Below are 22892 nucleotides of genomic sequence, written 5' to 3' on the forward strand. Positions count from 1 at the left end.
TCATCTATCCCCTCGGAGTCTCAGGGTAGAATGGTGGCGGGCCTCACCTGAAGTCATGAGGGTCACGTAACATTGGGTAGTCAGAAACGTCATGACGTATTTTCTATGTTTGTGGGATTCTAGTGCTCTTAACCACCACGCCATCTGCCGACCCCCTCAATCAGGTTTTTAAAGGTTTCTTGGCGCGAGAAGGAGCGATGGTGGCCTCAGCTATGACCTGTGGGAAGGGGGGAATCAGGTTACATGAATCAGCACAATGGATCACATGCTTTCTTCCTCTCCCAGCCCCACACTGTTCCCAGTCCACTAAGGTGTGACTTACAAAGATCCTTCATGAGGCACTGGCTGGAATTTGGAACACATTTCCTCCTAGGAATTATGGTGCACGCAGTTGTGAGGTTTCTAGTGCAGCCACAATACACCTGTAACATTAGGAGTTACGACAGGAGCACAGAGAATGCCAGAGCTCTGATCTGAGCTTTGCTCTGACCAGCCTTGCCTCCTTGGATGAGTCATCCATCCCCTCTGAGTCTCAGGTGAGAATGGCTGCCTGCCTCACCTGAAGCCATGAGGGTCACGTAACATTGGGTCGTCAGAAACGTCATGACGTATTTTCTATGTTTTTCTATGCAAAAGTGCATCACGACTTCTCTGATGACCCAATATATTGGCCAAAAGGGCCTGGGCTCTGGTTGCTGCTTTCCATCCTGAAGGAAAATGTAATAAAGAGTCCTTGGAATCACTCATGTTCCAAATAGGAGCCCGAACTGAGGTCAATGAGGCACAGGGATTTTGTTCTAGAAGAGTTCTTTAAATACTTCATGGAAACTGTGTTATAAAAAGCTTCATGGAGCTGAAATATTTTGCACCCAAAGAAACTCTTTTTTTTTTTTTTTTGAGAGTTTTTTGCTATAGGGTTCGTGCGCTCGCCAGACAGAGAGAGAGAGACATAGAGATAGAAAGCGAGAAATCACCCCCCAGGGGGGATGGTCACGCTGCAATCCCTTCTCCTCCATTCTCCATTCTCCTCTCAGGATCTTGGGCACGCATACACACGTGCCCGGCGTGAGTTTTAAGCCACCGGGTCTGGGACGCAAACTGCGGTTGACTATGTGGGAGTCCAGAGACATAGCCATTATGCTAACTGCTGGTCCCAAGAAACTCATTTTTAATTTCAGTGTTTGATGAACTTTTTGAAGTCCCCTTGTATTTTAACAACTTAATTGGCTAAGTACCCACTCACAGGGATATGTTTTAATTGGCGTAAAGTACACATTATATAACATTTACTGTTTTCACCATTTTTAAGTGTACAATGCAGCGGCATTAAGTACATCACAATGGTATACGACTATCACCTTCATCTATTTCCACACTTTGCCATCATCTGTAAAGGAAACCCAGCCATTAAGAAATCATTCCCCATTCTCCCATCCTCCCAGTTCCGAGCAACCACTAAGCTGCTTCCCGCCTCTCTGGGTTTACCTATTCTGGATATTTCATATAAATAGAATATATAATATGTGCCCCTTTATGTGTAGCTTTTTCATTGAGCATTGTGTTTTCAAGGTTTATCCATATGAACCAAATATTAGCATTCAGTTGTCAGGAAAGTCATGAGTATTTTCCTGTGCAAAAATGCGTTATGACTTTCATGACAATCCAATATTTCTTTTCTTTCTTTCTTTTTTTTTTTTTTTTTTCCATTTGCTATAGGGTGCGTGTACTTGCTGGAAAAAGAGAGAGAGAATGCATCCCCCAGAAGGGATGGGCACTCCGCAATCCTTTCTTCTCCACTCCCCTCTCACAATTTTGGCTATACATGCCCACATCCCCAGCACATTTTTCAAGCCACCAGGTCTGGGACTTGAATCGTGCAGTCGACCATGTGGGATCCAGCTACTCTAAACGCCATGCCACCAGCTAGCCCAGTATTTCATGTCTTTTTATGGATGAATAATATCCCACTGATTTAGATATGCCACAGTTGGTTCACCCATGTACCTATTGATGGCACTTGAGATACTTCTCCCTTTTTGGCTACTGTAGTACTGCTGCTCTTCTGTTGGGCCTGTGCCCAGGCATGGAGTGGATGGGTCATGTGTAATTCAATGTTTAACTTCTTGAGGAACTGCCATTTTCCCTTCCCATCAGCAACATACGAGGTTCCAGTTTCTCTGTGACCTCAATGACACTTGGTATTTTCCAATTCATTATAGCTGTTCTGTTGGAGGAGGTGGGAACCAGCATCCATTTTTGACTGTTTATGGTGTCATGAGGTCTGAGGTCAGTCAGTTCATGACTTCTTTACACCATGACCAGACTCTAAATACTGAGACTGGCTTTTCTGTGGGCCTTTCTAATGCGTGTGTGCTCCTGGCAAACTGGATTTAGCCAGGGGCTGTATTTAGGGATCTCACCTGTCCAAGTATAAGTGCCGTGGTAAGCTGGCATGCCCCACTGTTGCCTGGTAAGGGCCCACACCAGCTGCTGTGCTTGGAGAGGAACTTGAGGCCACACCAGCCACACTCAGGAGCCCTTCAGCAAGGCGCTGTGTGCCTCCCACCAGCTGCCTATGCCTCAGTCCCTCCTGTGAGCGAGCACAGAGGGCAGAGAGCAGAAGCTGACAGGTGGGGCTCATTTGCTGTCTCAGCTGGCCTTGTCGTGGGCTCCGAACATGAGACCCGGCTGGTGGCAAAGCTATTTGAAGACTACAGCAATGTGGTACGGCCAGTGGAAGACCACCGCCAGGTCGTGGAGGTCACCGTGGGCCTGCAGCTGATACAGCTCATCAACGTGGTGAGACACCCGCGCGCGGCCACCCAAGCACCCACGGCTTTCACCCCGGGAATCCTCCCCTCGACTCCCCTCTGCCCTCTAAAGGTGGGCCTTATCATTTTTCAGGATGAAGTAAATCAGATCGTGACAACCAATGTTCGTCTGAAACAGGTAATTCAGCTAATCATATGCGTGTTATTTTTACTCTGAAATTCAACCTGGCCCCAAATAAATCAGTTGAGGCAACAGGTATACAGGAATGTTGAAAGTAGATATCTGGGCTGTGGGGGTATGGATCCTGTTTGCTTTGTTTCTTACTTTGGGCTTTTTCTGTATGTCTTAGTTTGCTGGGGCTGCGAAAACACGTCCCATGCCCTGAGGTGCTTGTGGCATCTCACTGTCCTGGAGACTGACATCAATCAAGGTGTTGGCAGGGTTGGTTCCTTTTGAGGGCTGCAAGGACGGATCTGTCTCAGGCCTTTCTCTGAGGCTGGTACACTGCTGCCATCACATTGGCATGACACTGTGTGTGCACACATGCACACACACACACACACACACACACACCTTTAAATTTCCTTTATTATAAGGACACTGGTCATAGGAGGGTTCCTCAAAAAGTTAATAAAATGCTTATGAAAAACTATGCATAGATTTCAACATTTTTGCACCAAAGCAAATTGCTTTAATCCCATTTTCCCAAGAACTTTTTGATGTCCCCTCATATTGGAGAAGAGCCCACCTTAATGGTTTTATTTTAACTGAATTATCTCTGTGGAGAGCCGATCTCCTAAAAGACTCACCTTCTGAGGTTCTGGGGGTGAGGATTTCAACATATGAATTTCAGAACATGGTTCAACCCATTGCATTGTGTTATCCAAATTTTCTGTGCTAGATATATCACTTTTACAATGTAGGAAGTATAGGATACTTAATGAAGACTATGTTGCTTGCCTGAGGAAAATATTCACACCCCTTTCCTAGGGGTGGGCATGTGGTGTGGTGGATCTGCCATCTCCTAGGACCGTGGCTTGGGCCTACCTTTGCTTCTTCATCTGTAAATGCCTCTGACCTCACGGAACTGGAACTGTTGTGAGGGATTAGGGGTGCTTAGTGCCGTGCCTGGCACATGCTCAGTGCTCTGTTTGCCGTTATTGTTAACTAAGTGAGCGCTGAATTCTCAATCACCTCTCAAAGCACAATTAGTAGCAATGTCTGAATTACCACATCCATTAGGACTTTCTTTTTCTTCACTTGCCAGAGGGCATGTATACTCATCAGAAAGAGACAGGGAGAAAGCAACTCCATGGGGCGTGGTCACACCACAATCCCTTTTCCTCCATCTTTCCAGCCTGTTGGGATTTTGGACATGCACATACATATGCCTGGGATGTTTTTCAAACTTTTGGGTTTGGGATTTGAACCACATAGTCGGCATGTGGGATCCAGCTCCCATAACTACTAGGCCACGGAGTTGGCCTATTAGGGCTCTCGATAACCCTAAATTTTTAAAAATGTTTTTGACTTTTTAATCGGCAATGTCTTTGTTTCTAGCAATGGGTGGATTACAATCTCAAATGGAATCCAGATGACTATGGTGGTGTGAAAAAAATTCATGTTCCTTCAGAAAAGATCTGGCGCCCAGACCTTGTTCTTTACAACAAGTAAGCAAAAGGGATAGACAGGGAAGGGTGTTCTGGGGGCCGGTGGGGCTGAGCTTCCTCATGGAAGGGCTGCTGCACTGGGTGAGCTTCTCAGTACTGTTAACATTAAATAACCCTTGAAATCCAAGAGCCAAGCTGACAGGCTAGGGTGCCAGATGGCGTCTGGTGTTATGAATAGAAACAGTTATCAGAGCCAAATTGAATCAGGGCTATGGGAGGGGGACATTGGATCCCTAAGAGCTCCTAAAGGGTAGGTAGCAACCACCCAAGGCCCCCAAACTTTGAGGAGCTCCTTGGAATCAAATGTCCTCCTACCAATGAGGCCTGGACCTCCTGGGGCTGTTACTCATCATGTCCTGAATGCGATCTTGATATCCAGTGCTGCTGATGGCCCAGGGTTCCTGCCTTACCCATCCACAAGCTGCAACAGACTGCATGTTGTGAAATTATAATGTGATTCAAGACACTCGGGTTTAACGACATGTACATTATCATACGCCCTTCATTTGTCAGGGAATGTTCATTTCAGAGAGTATCCTTCTCAGGCAGAAGCATCCCATGTCGGGCTGGAGGATTTATGGCCTGCCACGAGACCACGTGTGCCAGGAAAGAGCAGGCTGTGTGTTCTAGAGACGTACCAATGAAGGTGGCAGGGGCTCGTGATGAAAACAACACCCTTTAAGTGCCCCCAACCCTCTTTTTTTTTTTTCCATCTATTGTCCAATTACACTTGGGATTCAGGCTTGAGCCCAAGTATCCAATAATTTGTGTAATCTCATGGGGTAAATATTCTGACAGGACAGAGTGGCTTGTGTCAAGCATTTCTCTTTCAGTAAGAATATGAGGCAAGCAATGAAAATCCTCCGGACTGTTCACGAGTCCTTTCTGATGGAGACAAAACATTGTTGTATCTGCTGATAGGGAGAGACTTAGATCATCCTTTCACATGTTGGTCTTTGAGGCTCTTTTGGAAAGGCTCAGTGCCACACAGTCTTCTGGGTAAAAAGTTCCACTTCAGTACCAAAGAAAAATCAGTGGGAAGAAACATTTCTTGATTGATGACATGAGGGACCACTATACACCATCATGTCCCCGAGATCCCATGAGGCGAACGCCATTCCACCCGTTCAGCACCTATTCTGATGCTGCGCTCTCTGCCAAGTCCCTGGAACACAGACTGTTCATGTGAAGAATAAACTACCCACTCAACAGGGCCTGCAGAAGCGGCCTAATGCTATTTTTTAGTACCTGCTGTGGGTTTTTTTTTTAATGAATAACTTTTGCCAACAGTGGAAAATCAGAGACTATCATATTAATTTTTTTTCTTACCTCTTTAGAAAAATCCAACAATCAAAAATCTGGAAACTTTTTCTCCTTTCTTGTTAAATTTGGTATAGGGTGTATGTGCTTGCTGGAGAGAGACAAGGGTGGGGAGAGTGAGAAAGCACCTCCTCCCCCCCACACAAACACCCCAGAGTGGATGGCCACACGAAAATCCTTTCTCATGTACTCTTCTCTTGGGATTTTGGGCACACAAGCACATGTACCTGGCATGTTTCTCAAGCCACAGGTGCAGGACCTGAAGCACATGGTCAGCCATGTTGAATCCAGCTGCCTTAACCATCATGCCAGGTACTAGCCTGGAAATTATTATTATTTTTTTTTTTAGAGAGATTTTTCACTATAGGGCACGTGTGCTCGCCAGACAGAGAGAGGCATAGAGACAGAAAGCGAGAAATTGGCCACACCGCAATCCCTTCTCCTCCATTCTCCTCTCGGGATCTTGGGCACGAATGCACATACGCCTGGCGTGAGTTTTAAGCCACCGGGTCCAGGACGCGAACCGCGGTCGACTACGTGGGAATCCAGGGACATAGCCATTACGCTAACTGCTGGTTCCCAGTCCGGAAATTTTTTATTTAAAAAAAAAAATCTAGATTTCCAAGGCTGGTCCTGTAGCATAGTGGTTGAATGCTATGTAGAGGCAGGCAGATACCACATAGCCAGCTGAGGTTCAAATCTTAACTCCAACCCATTGAGAAACGTATCAGGCATATGTTTGTGTATGTTCAGGATCCTCACAGAATGGAGTAATGAAGGAAAGGGGATTGTGGACTGATCAAGCTCCACTAGGGTACCTTCTCTCCTGCCCCTATGCCCTACTCACACTCCCTGGCAATAAAAAAAATCTGGATTTCCAGCTTTGAAAAAGATTTCAAATAGCTGGCAACCCTGGGCCTTCACTCTGCATGGCCACCACAGCAACACTGTGAGGCGGAGCCTTCCTGAACTCTGTTCACACAGTCTCGCCTCACTTCATCCTCACCTGCCTGACTCTGAGCCATTTGAGTTGTAGCCCCACCTCACCGAGTCCCATATGGTTTTTAAAAAGATAACAGACCAGACCAGCAGGTGGAAGTGGAAGGTGTTGGATCTCATATAGCCGATTCTGTGGTTCCAGTCCCAGACCTGGAGGCTTCAAAATTACACTGGGTACATGTATATGTGTGCCCAAAATCCTGAGAGGAGAGTAGAGAAGAAGAGATTGTTATGTAAGCCATGCCCCCGGGGAAGCGATTTCTCATCCCCCCACTCTGTCTCTGTCTCTCTCCGGCAAGTGTATGCATGCCCTATCGCTATATATATATATTCATATATATTGGAAGTGTGTACTTAGATGGAGACTAACATCACAGGTACCACCAAGGACTATGAAACAAAGTCCGGGATGCGGCAGCCCCATGCTACCCGTTCTTTCCTTACACCTGTAGATCCCCAAGTCCTTCCCCAGGTATTTTGGTTGAGAGCGAACTTAGCTGGTGCTCAGGAATCTGTATTTTTAACATGCATTCCAATGATTCTTATTATCAGATGAATTTGGAAAACATTACCATAAATAAAAAGCAATACTGTTCAAAAGGAAGCTTCTATAATTAGCACCTGATTATTAACAGCTGTCTCCTGTAAGCATCTCCAAGCAGAACGAAAGGCTCATCTGCCATGTGGAGCCATTTTTCTCTTTTATCGTAGTGCAGATGGGGACTTTGCCATCGTCAAGTTCACCAAAGTGCTCTTGGACTACACTGGCCACATCACGTGGACACCTCCAGCCATCTTTAAAAGCTACTGCGAGATCATCGTCACCCACTTTCCCTTTGATGAACAGAACTGCAGCATGAAGTTGGGCACCTGGACTTACGACGGCTCTGTGGTGGCCATCAACCCGGTAGGTGATGACCTCGTGTGTTGAGGTTGGTTTCAGGTCTCCAACTCTGCCCTGGATGACAGGAGGCTCTCTAGTTTGAGGGTACTTGATTGAGAAGATGTTTGATGTGTTGCATACAAGAACTAACTAGAGTGTAATGAATGCCCTATGCCCAGGCTCAGTCCCCAGGATTATGATCTGGGGTGGGACTAGGACACCGATATGTTTTAGAGCCCCCTTGAATATATAGCCAAAATGGAGAATCCCAGTAGTCCAAACCCCCTTATGTTATGGGAAAGAAACCTAAGACCCCAAAACTGTAATGGCCCAGGGTCCCTCTGTGTATGTGACCCACAGCACTGGAGTCTGCTGCCTTGTCACATGCTCCTCCCTCCCCAGGGTAACTTGGCTGGGATTATCAAACCTCGTTTCCTTTCTCAGGAAAGTGACCAGCCAGATCTGAGCAACTTCATGGAGAGCGGAGAATGGGTGATCAAGGAGGCCCGGGGCTGGAAGCACTGGGTGTTCTACTCCTGCTGCCCCACCACGCCCTACCTGGACATCACCTACCACTTCGTCATGCAGCGCCTGCCGCTCTACTTCATCGTCAATGTCATCATTCCCTGCCTGCTTTTCTCCTTCTTAACCAGTCTGGTGTTCTACCTGCCCACAGACTCAGGTGGGTGCAGTTGCCATGACGGCTGCTGCTGCTGCTGACAGGTCTCATGCTGCTATTTTGGGGAGAGCCAGAAATAGTGATGTGCTAACAGAGCAGACAGACTCACATTCATGGCTGAGAGGGCACATTTCCTACACGAGTGGCCACAGGCATGGTGAGAGTCACAGAGTGGAGCTCACCACTAGGGCAGACATCCAGGGCAGACAGAGCTGAAGAAGGCCCTAAGACTGTACATCTGTAGCTCAGTCTAGGTAAAGTGAGCTAACCATCATACCCGTTTGCTGAGTATTGACTGTGTGCCCAGAAATGGGCTGGGTAAGGTATGTGATCCCAAACACTCCTCATGGCACTTCCTCTATGAAGTCACTTTTTTTTCATTGCCAGAAGCCGCATGCACTTGCAAGAGAGAAACAGAGACAGAAAGAGAGAAAGAACCCTCAACAAAGCATGGTCATGCCTCAACCCTTTCTCCTTCTTCTCTCCCTCCCGTCAGGATTCAGGGCACACATGTATGCACAAGCACCTGCTGTGCTTTTCAGGCCACTGGGGCAAGGATTCAGCCATGGTGGACCATGTGGATTCAGTGCTCGTAACCAATAGGCTAGAGGTCAACCTGGAGTCACTTTCTGTATAGTGATCAAGCCCAATTTTGCTTCTTTACCCACTGTTTGCCACTTAAAAATAGCTTTCGTGGGACCAGTAGGTGGTGTGGTGGTTAAGGCACTGGACTCCCATGTGGGCTACTGCAGTTCAAGTCCAGGACTGGTGGCTTAAAATTCATACTGGTTGTGTACGCATGTGTGCCCAAAATCCCAGGGGGAGAATGGAGAGGGGATTGCAGTGTGACCATCCTCCCTGGAAGGTGATTTCTCACTTCCCTCTCATCATTTCTCTCTCTCTTTGTCTCTCTTCAGTGAGCACACATGTCCTATGGCAAAAAAGCTAAGAAAAAAAAATAAAAATAGCTTTTACAAATCTGTTTTCCAGATGGCAGTATCTATACACATGAGACCCTACTTCCCAAGTGGCAATTTATGCTCACACATCAACCTGGACAACTTACTTACCTCCTACCTAGAAATCACATCAGTGACATAATTTCATCAAACACCAGCAATCTACTGAAAAGGGGAAAAGGGCACCCACATGCCTGCCCAAAACAATTTATGGCAGACAAGTAGGAAAAACAAAAGATGGTACAGACAGTCCTTAAACTTATGACAGGTAGCAATTTTATCAAAATTATTTTTAAATCTCACAAAGGTTTCAATCTATCTTTCCAACAAGGACAAATAAAAAGACTATTCATTTACTCATTTGAAAAATACTTGGGCAACTGTCCCATGGCAGAGATATAGAAGAGAAAGGGAGGGTGTGCTTTGCCTTTAGAATGCACGATTGTACTTGTTTTTAAGCAATCACAAACACAAATAATTTTTTCTTCTCTCTAATGAAGCTTCCTAAAGTGAACAGAGAAAAACACTGTCAAAGCAACATGGAAACCAATGAATGTCTGTGAATAGTGAAGAGTGCATGCTTGAAGGCAGTCAGGGCAGTGACCAGACGATGCTTAGGTGCCGCCTATTGCCATTATCATTATTTCCCTTGCTTTTAAACACATTGTATTCATTTCTTCCATGATTTAGAGAGAGAGAGTCGCGAAGAAACAGCACCCCCATCCCAACAGGGTCTTGCCACCACAATCCTCCCCCAGCCTCCGCTAGACCAGGATCCCGAGCATGCACACGCCTGGTGTGCTCAGGGAGGTCTTCAGACGTGAACCGGGAATCTTTCCACATACTTTAGCCTTGCAGGGCATCATGTTTTACTGTCGTGCTCCCATCCAACCCCCATTATTTTCATTTTTAATCCCAAAATCTTATGTAACTTGGTAGATTCTTTGTATTTCTAATTTCATCTTCTTCTTTACTTTCGAAGGTATTCCTACCCATGAAGTAGAATTGCCAATTTCTTGTTTGCACCCGCTCTATATCCTCTGTTTCCTAGACATACTTTTATTCCAGCATCTGAAAGCATCTGGTATGGGAAAAGCTCCACATTGGAAAGCAGGGCAGCACCAAGGCTTCCCCAACCCCAACTGGAAGACCAGCCCACGGGAAGTCCCTTCTAAAAGGTCTCTTCTGCGTTGAAGGGGGTCATCCCCACAAAAATACCCATATGAGCAGTCAAGCCTTCTAAGATGATAGGGCCTGAAGAAAAGAGGTGGAAGCCAGGGGATCAATCCCTCCTTCCTTAACGTGAAAAAAAACAAAACAAACCAAAACAAGAAAAAAGCAAGAAGATAAACTTATGTGCAAATGAGAAAGCGAGTGGTGTGAAATCACAGTATCAGAAAACCACTCTGGATGCTAAGTCAAACTCCTTGGCCTTGTACATTCTGGCCTTTTCTCAATTTTGGTTTTACTCCCACAATGACAGAAATATACCAGAGGTATTCAAAAAGTTTGTGGAAAAGTGGAATTTAAGTATAAGTTTATTTTGGTGCTCAAAATATTTGAAATCCATGCATAATTTACTTCATAATATACATTTCTGATGAACTTGTTGAAGGCCCTTGATACGTATATGGCTGAACTGCCCATCCATCCATGGGGTAACAAGCAGGCCAGGCTGTCGCTGAGTTTATGAACTTCAATACATTCTCTGCTGCGACAGAAAACACTGCCGCCGCCACCTCCGGCTGCCAACCCAGAACCTCTCTTGGCTCCCTGGATCCCACCAAGAAACGGAATTCTGGGGCATGAGATGAAGTAGTGGTTTCCTGCTTGGCAGCCTCTAATGGAAATGCCTGCTGGTTGCCCTCATCAGGAGCGTTAAGGTGTTGAGGTCACAGAGGAAGTTCTGCTGAGAAACTTTCCCAGAGTAATGCTTGAGAACAGGCCAGTCACATTCCTCTCACCGCTGGGCCTCGGCGCTGAATTAGTTTGCGAGGGCCGTCATGGCCAAGTACCACAGATGAGTGGCTTACGCAGAAGTGTGTTTTCTCACAGTTCTGGGGGCTACGTGTCTCAGATCACGACGTGGGCAGGGTTGGTTTCTTCTGAGGCCTTTCTGTGTGGCTTGCAGAGGGCAGCCTTCTCCCCGTCCTCTCATCATCTTCTCTTGTGCATATCTGTGTCCTAAACCCCCTTGTTATATGGTCACTGTCGGATTGGATCAGCCCCAGGTGATACCATTTCACTCTTTAAAGGTCCTGTCTCCAAATGCCAACTCTCTTTTTCTTTCCTTTTATTTATTTATTTTTTTTGAGAGATTTTTACTGTAGGGCGTGTGCACACACTGGAGAGACAGACAGAAAGAGACAGAGAGACAACCCCTCCCCCCAAAAGGGGGATAGCCAGACCGCAATTCCTTCCCCTCCATTCTCCTCTCAGGATTTTGGGCACGCATGCACCGGTGTCTGGCGTGAGTTTAAGCCGCCGGGTCCAGAACTTGAACTGTGGTCGACTATGTGGGAGCCCAGTAAGCATTACATCATCTGCTGGTCCTTGCATGCACTCTCTGAGGTTCTGGAGTTTAGAATTTCAACATATAAATTGGAGGCGGAGATGCACTTTTCAGCCCATCACACGTGGCTTGTGTCTCTTCTCTCTGTCTTCCTAGGGGAGAAGATGACTCTGAGCATCTCTGTCTTACTGTCCTTGACCGTGTTCCTCCTGGTCATTGTGGAGCTGATCCCGTCCACCTCGAGCGCTGTGCCCTTGATTGGGAAATACATGTTGTTCACCATGGTGTTTGTCATCGCGTCCATCATCATCACCGTCATCGTCATCAACACGCACCACCGCTCCCCCAGCACCCACATCATGCCTGAGTGGGTGCGGAAGGTGAGCAGACAAGGAAGGCCCCCGCAGACATCACTTAGGAGCCAGTGGAGTTCCAGCCAATACTTGTGGTTATTTAGGAACTGAAAATCCTTTCTGGGCTGTAGAGAATTTTTGGAAGGAACTTCCTTTTGCCTTTTTATAGGGATAAATAACTCACGCAGCCTTCCTAGAGAAAAAAGGGGAATAGATGAACAGAGTTCACTCTAAATACAAGCTTACGGAATCACTTTGATTAGAGATTAAGAAACCACTCTCTTTATTCATTAAATACTGTAAATGTTTGGGCTTTCTGTTGGTATGTCTTCAATTTATAAATAGGTTTACTTATTTTTTTTTTTTACTGGTAAAATAATCAGTTAAGAATAGAATAAGAGTGAAGGATGGAGGGGTAGATTGAGGAGAAAGGGCCATAAAGTTTTAGTGAGGAACTTGGTGTCATAGGGACCAGCAGTTAGCGTAAAGGCTATGTCCTGAACTCCCATGTAATCGACCGTGGTTCAATTCCCGGACCCGGTGGCTTAAACTCACACCGGGAACATGTGTGTGCGTGCCCAAGATCCCAAGAGGAGAATGGAGGAGAAGGGATTGCGGTATGGCCATCCCCCCTGGGGGGTGATTTCTCGCTTTCTGTCTCTGTCTCTGTCTTTCTAGCGAGCTCATGCGCCCTATAGCAAAAACCTCTCAAAAAAAAAAAAACAAAACTTGGTGTCAAATATTTATATTATTAAATATGTTAATATTTCAAAAAATTCCTTTTTTTAAAAAAATAAACCTTAACAGAGACACTAAAATCTAGGATCTTCTGTGCAGAATGCAAAAGATTTGCCAGGAATGACAGACTACTGCTTGCAATGTACTGTTTCTGGAGGAGAGTAGCAGCCCCTCTCTCTCCTACGCCTGTGAGATGGTGCCTTGTGGCAGTACCTATGCTGCAGTTTCCTCAGGAAGAAGAACACAGTCTACTGTTTCGTGGGGCCGGAAGCTTATCTATTTGGGGCAGAGAAGCCCTTTCTTTAATCACGTGATCGTGAGAACACATTGCCAGGACATTTCCGGTGGCTCTAGGGAGGGAGTTCTGAAAGCTTAAGCGCCATTTAGGGTCTTGCGAGGTGGATGGCTGCACAAAGGCTCCCTCCAGTGGCGGATTTTTCACATTGCAAAATCATGGCTGTTCACCACAGTAACCCGACATGCCTCAGGGTATTTATGAAGGAATTTTGAGAAAATCTAGTCTATTTCTTTGGTTTTAAGGACAAGGAAGTTAAATCCCCAAGGAGCTGAATGACTTTCTCAAGATATTATTGCAAATTTAAACATAGAGTTTGATGCTTGCCTGCTGACAGTAATTCTCATACATAGATTTCTTTTTTTATGTTAGGTTTTTATCGACACTATTCCAAATATCATGTTCTTCTCCACAATGAAAAGACCATCCAGAGAAAAACAAGAGAGAAAGATTTTTACAGAAGACATCGATATTTCTGATATCTCTGGGAAACCAGGTCCTCCACCCGTGGGCTTCCACTCTCCCCTGATCAAACACCCTGAGGTGAAAAGTGCCATTGAGGGTGTCAAATACATCGCAGAGACCATGAAATCAGACCAGGAGTCCAATAATGTAAGAGCTCTGTGGCTTGAAGCCCACACCGGGTTTAAATGAGCAAATGTGTAACTGCAGGAGAATGCGTTGGCTTGACAGGTGGTTGGCTTTCAGGATGTAGCTACTGACTTCAGGTATGCCTTGGTGACCACTTCTAGGCCACCTTGTTACGTCATCACACTGTGAATTATCTACTCAAAAAATGAAGATCATGGGGCCAGCAGGTGGCATGGTGGTTAAGGCGCTAAACTCCCACATGGCTGACCATGGTTTGAGTCCCAGACCTGGCAGCTTGCTTTCTCTCTCTCCTCTCTCTCTCGCTCTCTCGCTCTCTCTGGTAGAGCACACAAGCCCTCTAGCAAATTGAAAAAAATATATAAAGTTTAAAAAGTAAAGACAATAATGCCAAGGGATGTTGAGTGCTTTGAGATCTACACATGGAAGGGTATAGCATAAATGTCGAGTCCAGTAACCACCTTAGGTAAATTCTGTCTGGCACTTTCCTCTGTCCCAGGCGTCCGAGGAGTGGAAGTACGTCGCAATGGTGATGGACCACATCCTGCTCTTCATCTTCATGCTGGTCTGTATCATCGGGACCCTCGCCGTGTTTGCAGGTCGGCTCATTGAACTGAATCAGCAAGGATGAGCAGAAGCTGAGCTGAGCCTCGCCCTGCCCCAGGATTGGCCAGAGCAGAGCAAGGCAGGAGAGGGAGCTTTGTCTATGCTGATACTCTGTCTTATAAAGCAAATCTTTTCTGCACTTACTGTTAGGAAAACGATCTGTATCTACAGAAGGTTATGACCTGGAAGCATTTTCACATCTCTGTTCCCATCAATCCTGTGTCTCCCTGGAGAGTGAAAACTTTTCAATAAATGAAGCTGGATTGCTAAACGAGGTCTTCATTTTCAAATGGCTTCTGGAAGAGTTTTGCCCAGAATCAGGGTTTTCTGTTGTGTTGTTTTTATAAGCACAGTGTACCCTTTGCATGAGAGTCACTTCCGTACCTACTAGGTAGGGACAGAAGCCCCATCTTTCAGTCCCCAAAAGACAAAGCATTTGATTTTGGGAAAGAGGGAACAGCAGCACTGGCTTTGTGGTACGGTGGTTAGAAAAGCCAGCTCCCACATGGCCAACTGTGTGGTTTGAATCCTGGACCCAGGGGCTTGAGAAGCACATTAGGCACATGTGTGTGTGTGTGTGTGTGTGTGTGTATGCCCAAAATCCCAAAAGGAGGAAGAGATGGAGGAGAAGGGATTGGGACACAGCCCTTCCCCCATGGGGTGTTTCTCCTGCCCCTCTGTCTGTAGTTCTCTCTCTGGCAAGTGCATGTGCCCTCTCACAAAGGGGAAAAAAATTGAAAACAACAGTAGAAAGAAAATAAGGTAAAAAAAAAAAAGAAAGTTAATGAAAAATGTATATAATAAAAAACTATCCATAGGGAGGAAAAAAAAACACTTTAAAAAAAAATTTAAACAAGGGACCAGCAGTTAGCGTAATGGCTATGTCGCTGGACTCCCATGTAGTCCACCGCAGTTTGCGTCCCAGACCCGGTGGCTTAAACTCACGCTGGGCTTCTGTGCGTGCGTGCCCAAGATCCCAAGAGGAGAATGGAGAAGGGATTGTGGCGTGGTCATCCCCCCTGGGGGGTGATTTCTCGCTTTCTGTCTCTCTGTCTCTCTCTGTCTGTCTGGCGAGCACACACGCCCTGTAGCAAAAACCTCTCAAAAAAAATTTAAACAAAATAAAATAAGGTAAGTTCCAGAATGGACACCAAAATGCAAACTGCAGAAAAACCCATGTTTTAAGGGAGATTTCTCAAACTGGGAGATGAGGGAAGGTTTTCTAGTCTAATACAACACCTGGGTTTAATTGTCAGGTTTTGGAAAAAAAAAAAAAAAAGGTCCTAATACATAATGAGTGTGAGAGACAAGCTCTGCTGGAATTGTCTTGCCTATATGGTTTTATTTAATCAACCTAACTTTCATCATCTCCTCATTTTACAAATGAGAAAACTGAATTTCAGGGAGATTCAGGTCTTTGCAAGTGGAAGAACTGAGACTTGAACCTAGACCTTGAGATTCTAAAACACCTCTGAGCTGGGTGAGTTCATCTGCTCGCTTGCTCTCCTGGCCACCCCCGTCTCCTTCTAGGCCATTCTGTAGCTCTGCTCAGTGTTTCTGAGGGCTTCCATCTTAGTGTCTACCATCTTTCTGCCTTCCAGTTAAGCTTCTTGCCTTTTATTCAGTCCCAGTCATGCTTGGAATTCGAATCCTATGAATGAAACCAGAGATGTTTCGTGTATCATCACCATTTCTAAAGTTTTGAAGAAGTGGGAGAGGAGATGATGACTTTTCTCCAGAGTAAAATTCAAAACACAAGGGGCCAGCAGGTGGTATGGTGATTAGGGCACTGGACTCCCACACGGTCAATGGTGGTTCAAGTCCTGGACCTGGTGGCTTGTTTTCTCACTTTCTTTCTCTCTGTCTGTCTCTCTCTCACTCATGAGCAAGTTAAAATAATAATAATACAGAAAATAATTTTTTTTCAAAGTTCAAGCCACAATATACTAGGTTGTTGCGGGAAATCATGACATATTTTTCTGTTTGTTTTTTGTTTTTCGTTTAACTTAAAAATACCTGATGACTTCCCGACGGTGCAGTAGATCCTTCCAGAGCTGGAAGATGTGTAGCTCAGAGCTTAGCTGTGGCCTGCAGACCACCAGAGCACATATGGCTCTCATCAACTCTGGGGAGGGCGGTGAGCTACACAGCAAGGGGGCTAGAGTGAGCCCAGGTGGTTTCAATCCACGTCTCTGTGGGACTCCCCATCACACACCTGTAGCAGAGCTGAGGGCCTTTCTTTGAGTGAAAATTTCCCTATTTTAAAGAGAAAGCAATTTGGCAATTCTTTGAAAATTTAAACACAGAATTACCATATGATCCAACCAGTCCACTCCTGGGTCTCTACCCCAAAGAACTGAAAGCAGGGACTTGAATAGACATGCCCATGTTCACGGCAGCATTTTTCACCATAGTCAAAACCTAGAAACAAGCCAAGCGTCCTCAAGTGGATGACTGGATAACAGTATGCAATATATCCACGTAATAGAATATTATTCACCACAAAAGTAACGGGATTCTGATCCGTACTATAGCAGGGGTGAACCTCGAAAACATTGTGGTCAGGGAGAGAAGCCAGATGCGAGGGACATGTGCTGTATGAGTCCACGTACATTAGTACACGGAAGAGGCGAAGGCATAGACAGAAATAGCATGGGTTTGCCAGAGCTGGAGAGAGCAGCGTGGGCGTCAGCGGTTCGGGGTGCAGAGTCTCACTCTGGGAAGATGAAAAGGCTCCAGGGAGGGAGGGTGGAGCAGGCCGCAAACACCGTAATGTCCTTTATGCCACCGAGCTGTACTCTTTAAAATGGTTCGAGTGGTGAATTTTGTGTTCTATGTATTTTACCACTGATTTTAGGAAGGAAGGAAACAAACGAAAGGCCTCAGCATTTGACTCTGCTTACCCAATCCGTCCAGTCTTCCAGGACTGACTGTTGATTCAGAGAAGAGACGGACCAAGCCCTTCTCCATTTCCCTCACTCGTGGATATAGAACTAAGACTAGAATAGTGACCTCCGGCAGGTCACAGAGCTCCTGACAAGTCAGGCTGCTAACTCCTGCGCTCCTGTAGCTCTTTATATCAAACCACCCATTCACGCCTGGGAAGTGACGGCCTCCTATATGTCTCCTTCTCTGTCCTAGTTTATTTCGTTGCTAATAACAAAAACCACCTTAGTCTGGGGAATTTAAGAGAGCAGAGGTTAATTTGGCTCCCAGTTTGGTGGTCCAAGGTCCAGGAGCAACATCTGGTAAGGGATTTCCTGTTGGTGAGGTCCTGAGGCCATGCAGGGTGTCACACCATAAGGGAACAGGAACTTGTGCCTGTGTCCCCGTGTCTCTCTGTTCTGCTTCCATTCTCCTTTCGTGTAAACTCACCAGGAGTCAATCATAGGAGTCCCACCGTAATCACTGACTCACTCCCAAAGGCCCCACCTTTCAGCACCATAAAGCTATTACATTTCCTCCTAATAGTTTTAAGCCAAGTCAACACATGAATTTTGGGGGCCGGGGGTGGGGGGACACAAACCAAAGTGGCCCCCGATCCTAGAAACCAGCAGGGTTGGCCCTGACTGGATGCAGCAATGTCACAAAGTATACTCCACCAGGCCTTAACAGCTATTCCATCAATTTGTCACAAAGTCAAAGATTTTCAGCTCTCTTCCCTTGGTGAAGGCCTGGTTTCCAGAAGGCCACAGATGAAACAGAAGGGATCCGTCCCTTGGTCTAGAGTGTTTTTGAGGGCCCAGCGCTGGCTGGCCTACCCTACGTGGCTTTACTGATGAGCTTGTCGAACGGTGAGGTGACTTCTTGAGAAACACTGCTGAGTTGTGATGAGGTGAGTTTACTAACAGAACATGGAAGCAGGGATTATTAAGAGCTCAGATTCCTAGGTCTCCTTTTGGATCAGTGGTCTCAGTGAGGAGGAAGTCTCCAGGGAAATGGGGAAGAACACTGTACAGTCCTCCCTGAGTATTCGCAGGGGACTGGTTCCAGAACTTCATGACATCCAAGTCTGAGGATGTTTAAATCCCACATTCAATGGCCTCAGGGCCAGTAGATGGTATGGAGGTTATAGTGACGGTATCCCACAGAGCCAACTGCACTATTCGAGCCCCAGATCTGCTGGCTTGAAAAACACACGGCTGTATGTGCATGTGTGCCCAAAATTCTAAGCAGAGAATGAAGAAGAAGAGATTGCAGTGTGGCCATCCCACCCTGAAGAGGGGGTCGCTTTCTCACTTTCCTTCTCTGTCTGTCTCTAGCAAGCACACACTCCGTATAGTAAAACTAAAACTAAAATAAAATAAAATAAAAACAAGAAAGAGAGAGAAAGGCATTGTATTTGCACATCCCCATACAGGTCCTCCCGTATACATTAAATCTAAAAAAAATAAAAAAAAATAAACAAGAAAGAGAGAGAAAGGCATTGTATTTGCCATCACCCATACAGGTCCTCCCGTATACATTAAATCACCTCTAGATTACTCAGGATGCCTCACACACTGTAAATGCTATATAAATAGCTGTTAGACTGTATTGTTGAGGAAACAATGACAAGAGAAAGCTCTGTGCGTGTTCAGTACTGTTGCAACCATTGAGGGCCTCACCTAACCCGTCACCAATGCCATGACATTTTGAGCCATGATAGGTTGAGTCTACAGGTGAGGAAACTGTGGATCAGGAAGGCCAGCGGTGTTAGTTTCCAGGGATTATTATAACAAAGTACCACACACTGTGTGTCTTACACCAACAGCAATGTGTACTCTCACAGTTCTGGACATCTGCTGTGGACTGAATATGTCCTTCCCTCCCTCCCACTGGCCCCTAGTCATATGTCGAATCCCTAATCCCCAATGTGGTGGGAATGTAGCTTTGGGCAAAAATTGGATTTAGATGAAATGATGAGGGTAGGGCCCTCATTATGGGATTAATTCGTATGAGGTGGGACAGTAGGTAGTTTATGTTGTCTCTCTCTGCCCCTATCATACAGAGATACAATGAGAAGGCAGCCATCTGCACGCCAGGAAGAGAGCCCTCACCAGAACCCAGCCATGCTGGCACTCTGCTCTCAGACTTCTAGCCTCCAGAACTGTGAGAAACCAACTAGATCATGATATTTTGTTACAGCAGCCCAAGCTGACTGAGACAAGGCCAGATGTTGACAAGGTTGGTTCCTCCTGAAAGGTCTGAAGGAGAAACCATTCCGTGCCTTTCTCCAGCCCGTGTCATTCCGTGGCTTGTGGCCGTGTGATTCCAGTCTCTGCCTCCATCTTCACGTGGCCTTCTTCTCTGTGTCTCTGTGTCTTCTCCTTTTCTATCTCTTGTAAGGACCGTTGTCAATGGATTTAGGGCCCATCCTAAATCCAGGATGATTTCATTACGATATCCTTAGCTTAATGACATCTGCAAAGACCTGGGGCCAGCAGGTGGCATAATGGTTACGTCGCTGGACTACATAGTCAACCACAGTTCAAGTCCCAGGCCCAGGCCCAGCGACTTAAAATTCACGCTGAGTGCATGTGTGTGCATGCCCAAAATCCCAAGAGGAGAATGGAGGAAACAGGATTGCTGCATGATCATCCCCCTAGGAAGGTGATTCTTGCTCTCTTTCTGTTTCTCTGTCTCTAGTGAGTGCACACACCCTATAGCAAAACATCTCTCTCTCTCTAAAAAAAAAAAAAAAAGACATCTGCAAAGACCTTACATCCAAACAATATGACATTCACATACTCAGAGTTAGGACTTGGACGTAGGCTTCTGGAGCCACTGTTAAGCCCACTACAACCACTAGCCAGGAACATGGGAGAGAGTGGCTGTAGGCAGATATTTTTTCAAGAAGCCCAACCAGTGTGGAGAGCGCATGGCGTCCAGCAATTTCCCAAAATAGACTTAGGGCTTCATCTCTGCACCCTCCATCCATCGTCCTCCCCCTACTCCAACCGGGAACAAATTAAAAAGCAATGAAGCCAATTCATGGCTTGCTCCTTACTCGGTGACCTGCCGGCATTTTGAGAGGATGTTTCAAATGCCTGGGGGAGAAGCAAGCCAATAACCTCCAGCCTCTCTTCTCCCAAAGCCTGAGACCACCAGAACCCACAGGAGCCAGAAACGCACAGAAAGTGTGGGAGGAGGCCCCGCCAGAGACTAAGAAGACCATGCCTTCAACTCTGATCAGCAACCTGCAGGGCCTGGAGCACCAGGAGACCTCTGGCCAGGGCACCACTGAAGGGCACTTTCTCCTGCTCCCTCTTGCAAGCTCTCTCTGTCTAGTGAATGTACTGGCCCTCTAAAAAGTAAAACAAAAACAAAAACAAGCTGGGGTATCAAGATGACGGCAAAGTGGTAAAATGTAAGGCTCTGTGAGACTGACCCATGTGGGAAGGCTTCGGGTTTATACCCAGTAACATCCCTGAGTATGACAGACACTCCATGCCCAGGACCTGGGGCTGGCTGAGGCTGGAGGTAGACCATGGCATTGAGACCCTGTTCAGAATGCCATCTCTCTGTCTCACTCTCACTCACTTAAGAAAAAGAATAAAACAGAGCTTGGAAGGGAAGACAGTAAAAAGATAAAGCCCAAAATGAAACTTGATTTCTTTTGACTTGAAGTTCAGGACCATTTCCGCGTATTTCTGCAGTTGCTGGGGATAAGGCTGTGGACAAGTCGGAACGCCTGTGCATGGAAGCTGAATGTGAAATGGTGCAGATGCTGTGGAAAACAGTTTGCCAGCTCCGCAAGAAACTAAACATAGGACCATCGGTTATTTGACCCAGCAATTCCATCCGTAGGTATATGCCCAAAGAGGTTGAAAAAAGGACTTAAGTAGATACTTAGATACCCACATTCAATTGCAGTGTTATTCACAGTACCCAAAAGGTATGAGCCAAAGTCTCTGTTGATGGATAAATGAAATGTGGTACATGCACGCAATGGAATATTACTCAACCTTAAAATGGAATGCAGGTCTGACACGTGCTATAACATGGATACACATTAGGAACTGAGTGAAATAAGCCAGATGCAAGAGGATAAGTCCGCCGCCAGCATTCGGCATGGTGGTTAAGGCCCTGGACTCCCCCATGGCCGGCTGTGGTCTGAATCCCAGAAAAATCACACCAGGCACATGTGCATGCGTGCCCAAATCCTGAGAAGACAATGGAAGAGAAGGGATTGAGGTGTGGCCATTCCCCCTGGTGAAGGGGGTGATTTCTCACTTTCCCTCTCCCTGTCTCTGTCTCTGTCTCTCTATCTCCTGCAAGTGCAGGTGCTCTATGGCAAAAAAAAAAAAAAAAAAAAAGGATTGATAAGTTCTGTCTGATTCTACTTATATGAGGTACCCGGAATCAACAGAGTTATAGTAGATCCAGGTTACTGGGATTTCGAGGGAGGGGTAAGTCATTGCTTAGTGGTAAGTACAGAGTTTCAGGTAGTGATGATGGGAAAGTTCTGGAGGTGGATGGTGGTGATGGTTTTGCAACAGTGTGAAGATACTTAATGCCATTGATTTGTGTGCTTAAACCAATTGCAATGGTCAATTTTATGTTATGTATATTTTATTGCAAAAAAGTTTCTTTTCTGTTTTATGATTTATTTATATCCAATCACTGTACAGCTCTATGGCGCACAATATGGCTTTTGCAAGAAAGCCCTACTGCATACCACACGTGACAGTGAATCAAGGAAATTGCCATGTACATAATTTTCAACAGAGAACTTCACATGCATCGTGTCTGCTGAGTGTCTCTTCCCTGAGCCTCTCCTACCCCGCTTCTTCTTTTTTTAATTACAAACTAGTCCTCTCCTAGTCTTGGAAATGGTCCTGAGCAAAGATTAGGTTAGGGTTAGGGCACAGAGAAGCTCGTTTCCCCTCAGAGATTGATCGTCTCCATCCTCTACACTGTCAGACACGCCGAATGGCGTCTAGCTCCCTCCTGGAACTGAGCCCCCACGTATCTTACCTTAGGAAGTCAGCGTGGAAAGGTGGAACAGGGAAATTGTCCTGTTTCAAATATATTTCTTTATTTCTTAATTTGCTATAGGGCATGTGCACTCACTGGAGACAAAGAGAGGGAAAGTCTGAAATCACCTTCTAGGGGGAATCGCCAAGCCACAATCCATGCTCCTCTCAGAATTTCGGGGCAGGCACAGACACACGCCCAGCATGTTTTTCAGGCTCTGGTATGGGACTAGAACCATTCAGTTGCCCATGTGGGATCCAGCCACCTTAACCACCATGCCACCAGCTGACCCATCCTGCTTCAAATTTAAACCCACATTCAGGCAAATGGCTCACCCAGCACCCACTGAGCCTGCGAAGAGGTGAGCATGAGCACAGTAAGGAGGAGGCTGCCTGTCTCTTCCCCTCATCTGTCCTCCCGCCTCCATCAACCAGTGAGGTCTCTGCAAGGAGAGTCTAAAGTAACTCTGTGGTGGTTTTTCTTTTTCAGCCACAAAAATAAACCTCAGGAGCAATTTTCATTCTTAGAACATCAATCC

The 22892-nt window shown here is 46.1% G+C and overlaps 1 protein-coding gene across 1 annotated transcript in view; it reads left to right on the forward strand.

Moving 5' to 3' along the window:
* The window catches only part of CHRNA1 (cholinergic receptor nicotinic alpha 1 subunit), an 18644-nt gene extending 4224 nt beyond the window's left edge, over nucleotides 1-14420 (forward strand). The window contains exons 2-9 of the mRNA XM_006151116.1: nucleotides 2654-2799; nucleotides 2905-2949; nucleotides 4333-4442; nucleotides 7473-7668; nucleotides 8089-8326; nucleotides 11951-12174; nucleotides 13553-13792; nucleotides 14289-14420. Coding sequence (XP_006151178.1) covers nucleotides 2654-2799; nucleotides 2905-2949; nucleotides 4333-4442; nucleotides 7473-7668; nucleotides 8089-8326; nucleotides 11951-12174; nucleotides 13553-13792; nucleotides 14289-14420 — 1331 coding nt within the window. The remainder of the gene's footprint in view (nucleotides 1-2653; nucleotides 2800-2904; nucleotides 2950-4332; nucleotides 4443-7472; nucleotides 7669-8088; nucleotides 8327-11950; nucleotides 12175-13552; nucleotides 13793-14288) is intronic.
* Nucleotides 14421-22892: the final 8472 nt, after the last annotated feature.

The sequence above is a fragment of the Tupaia chinensis genome, unplaced genomic scaffold, assembly GCF_000334495.1.
Source record: "Tupaia chinensis unplaced genomic scaffold, TupChi_1.0 Scaffold000314_1, whole genome shotgun sequence".
In the NCBI taxonomy this organism is placed as follows: Eukaryota; Metazoa; Chordata; class Mammalia; order Scandentia; family Tupaiidae; genus Tupaia; species Tupaia belangeri.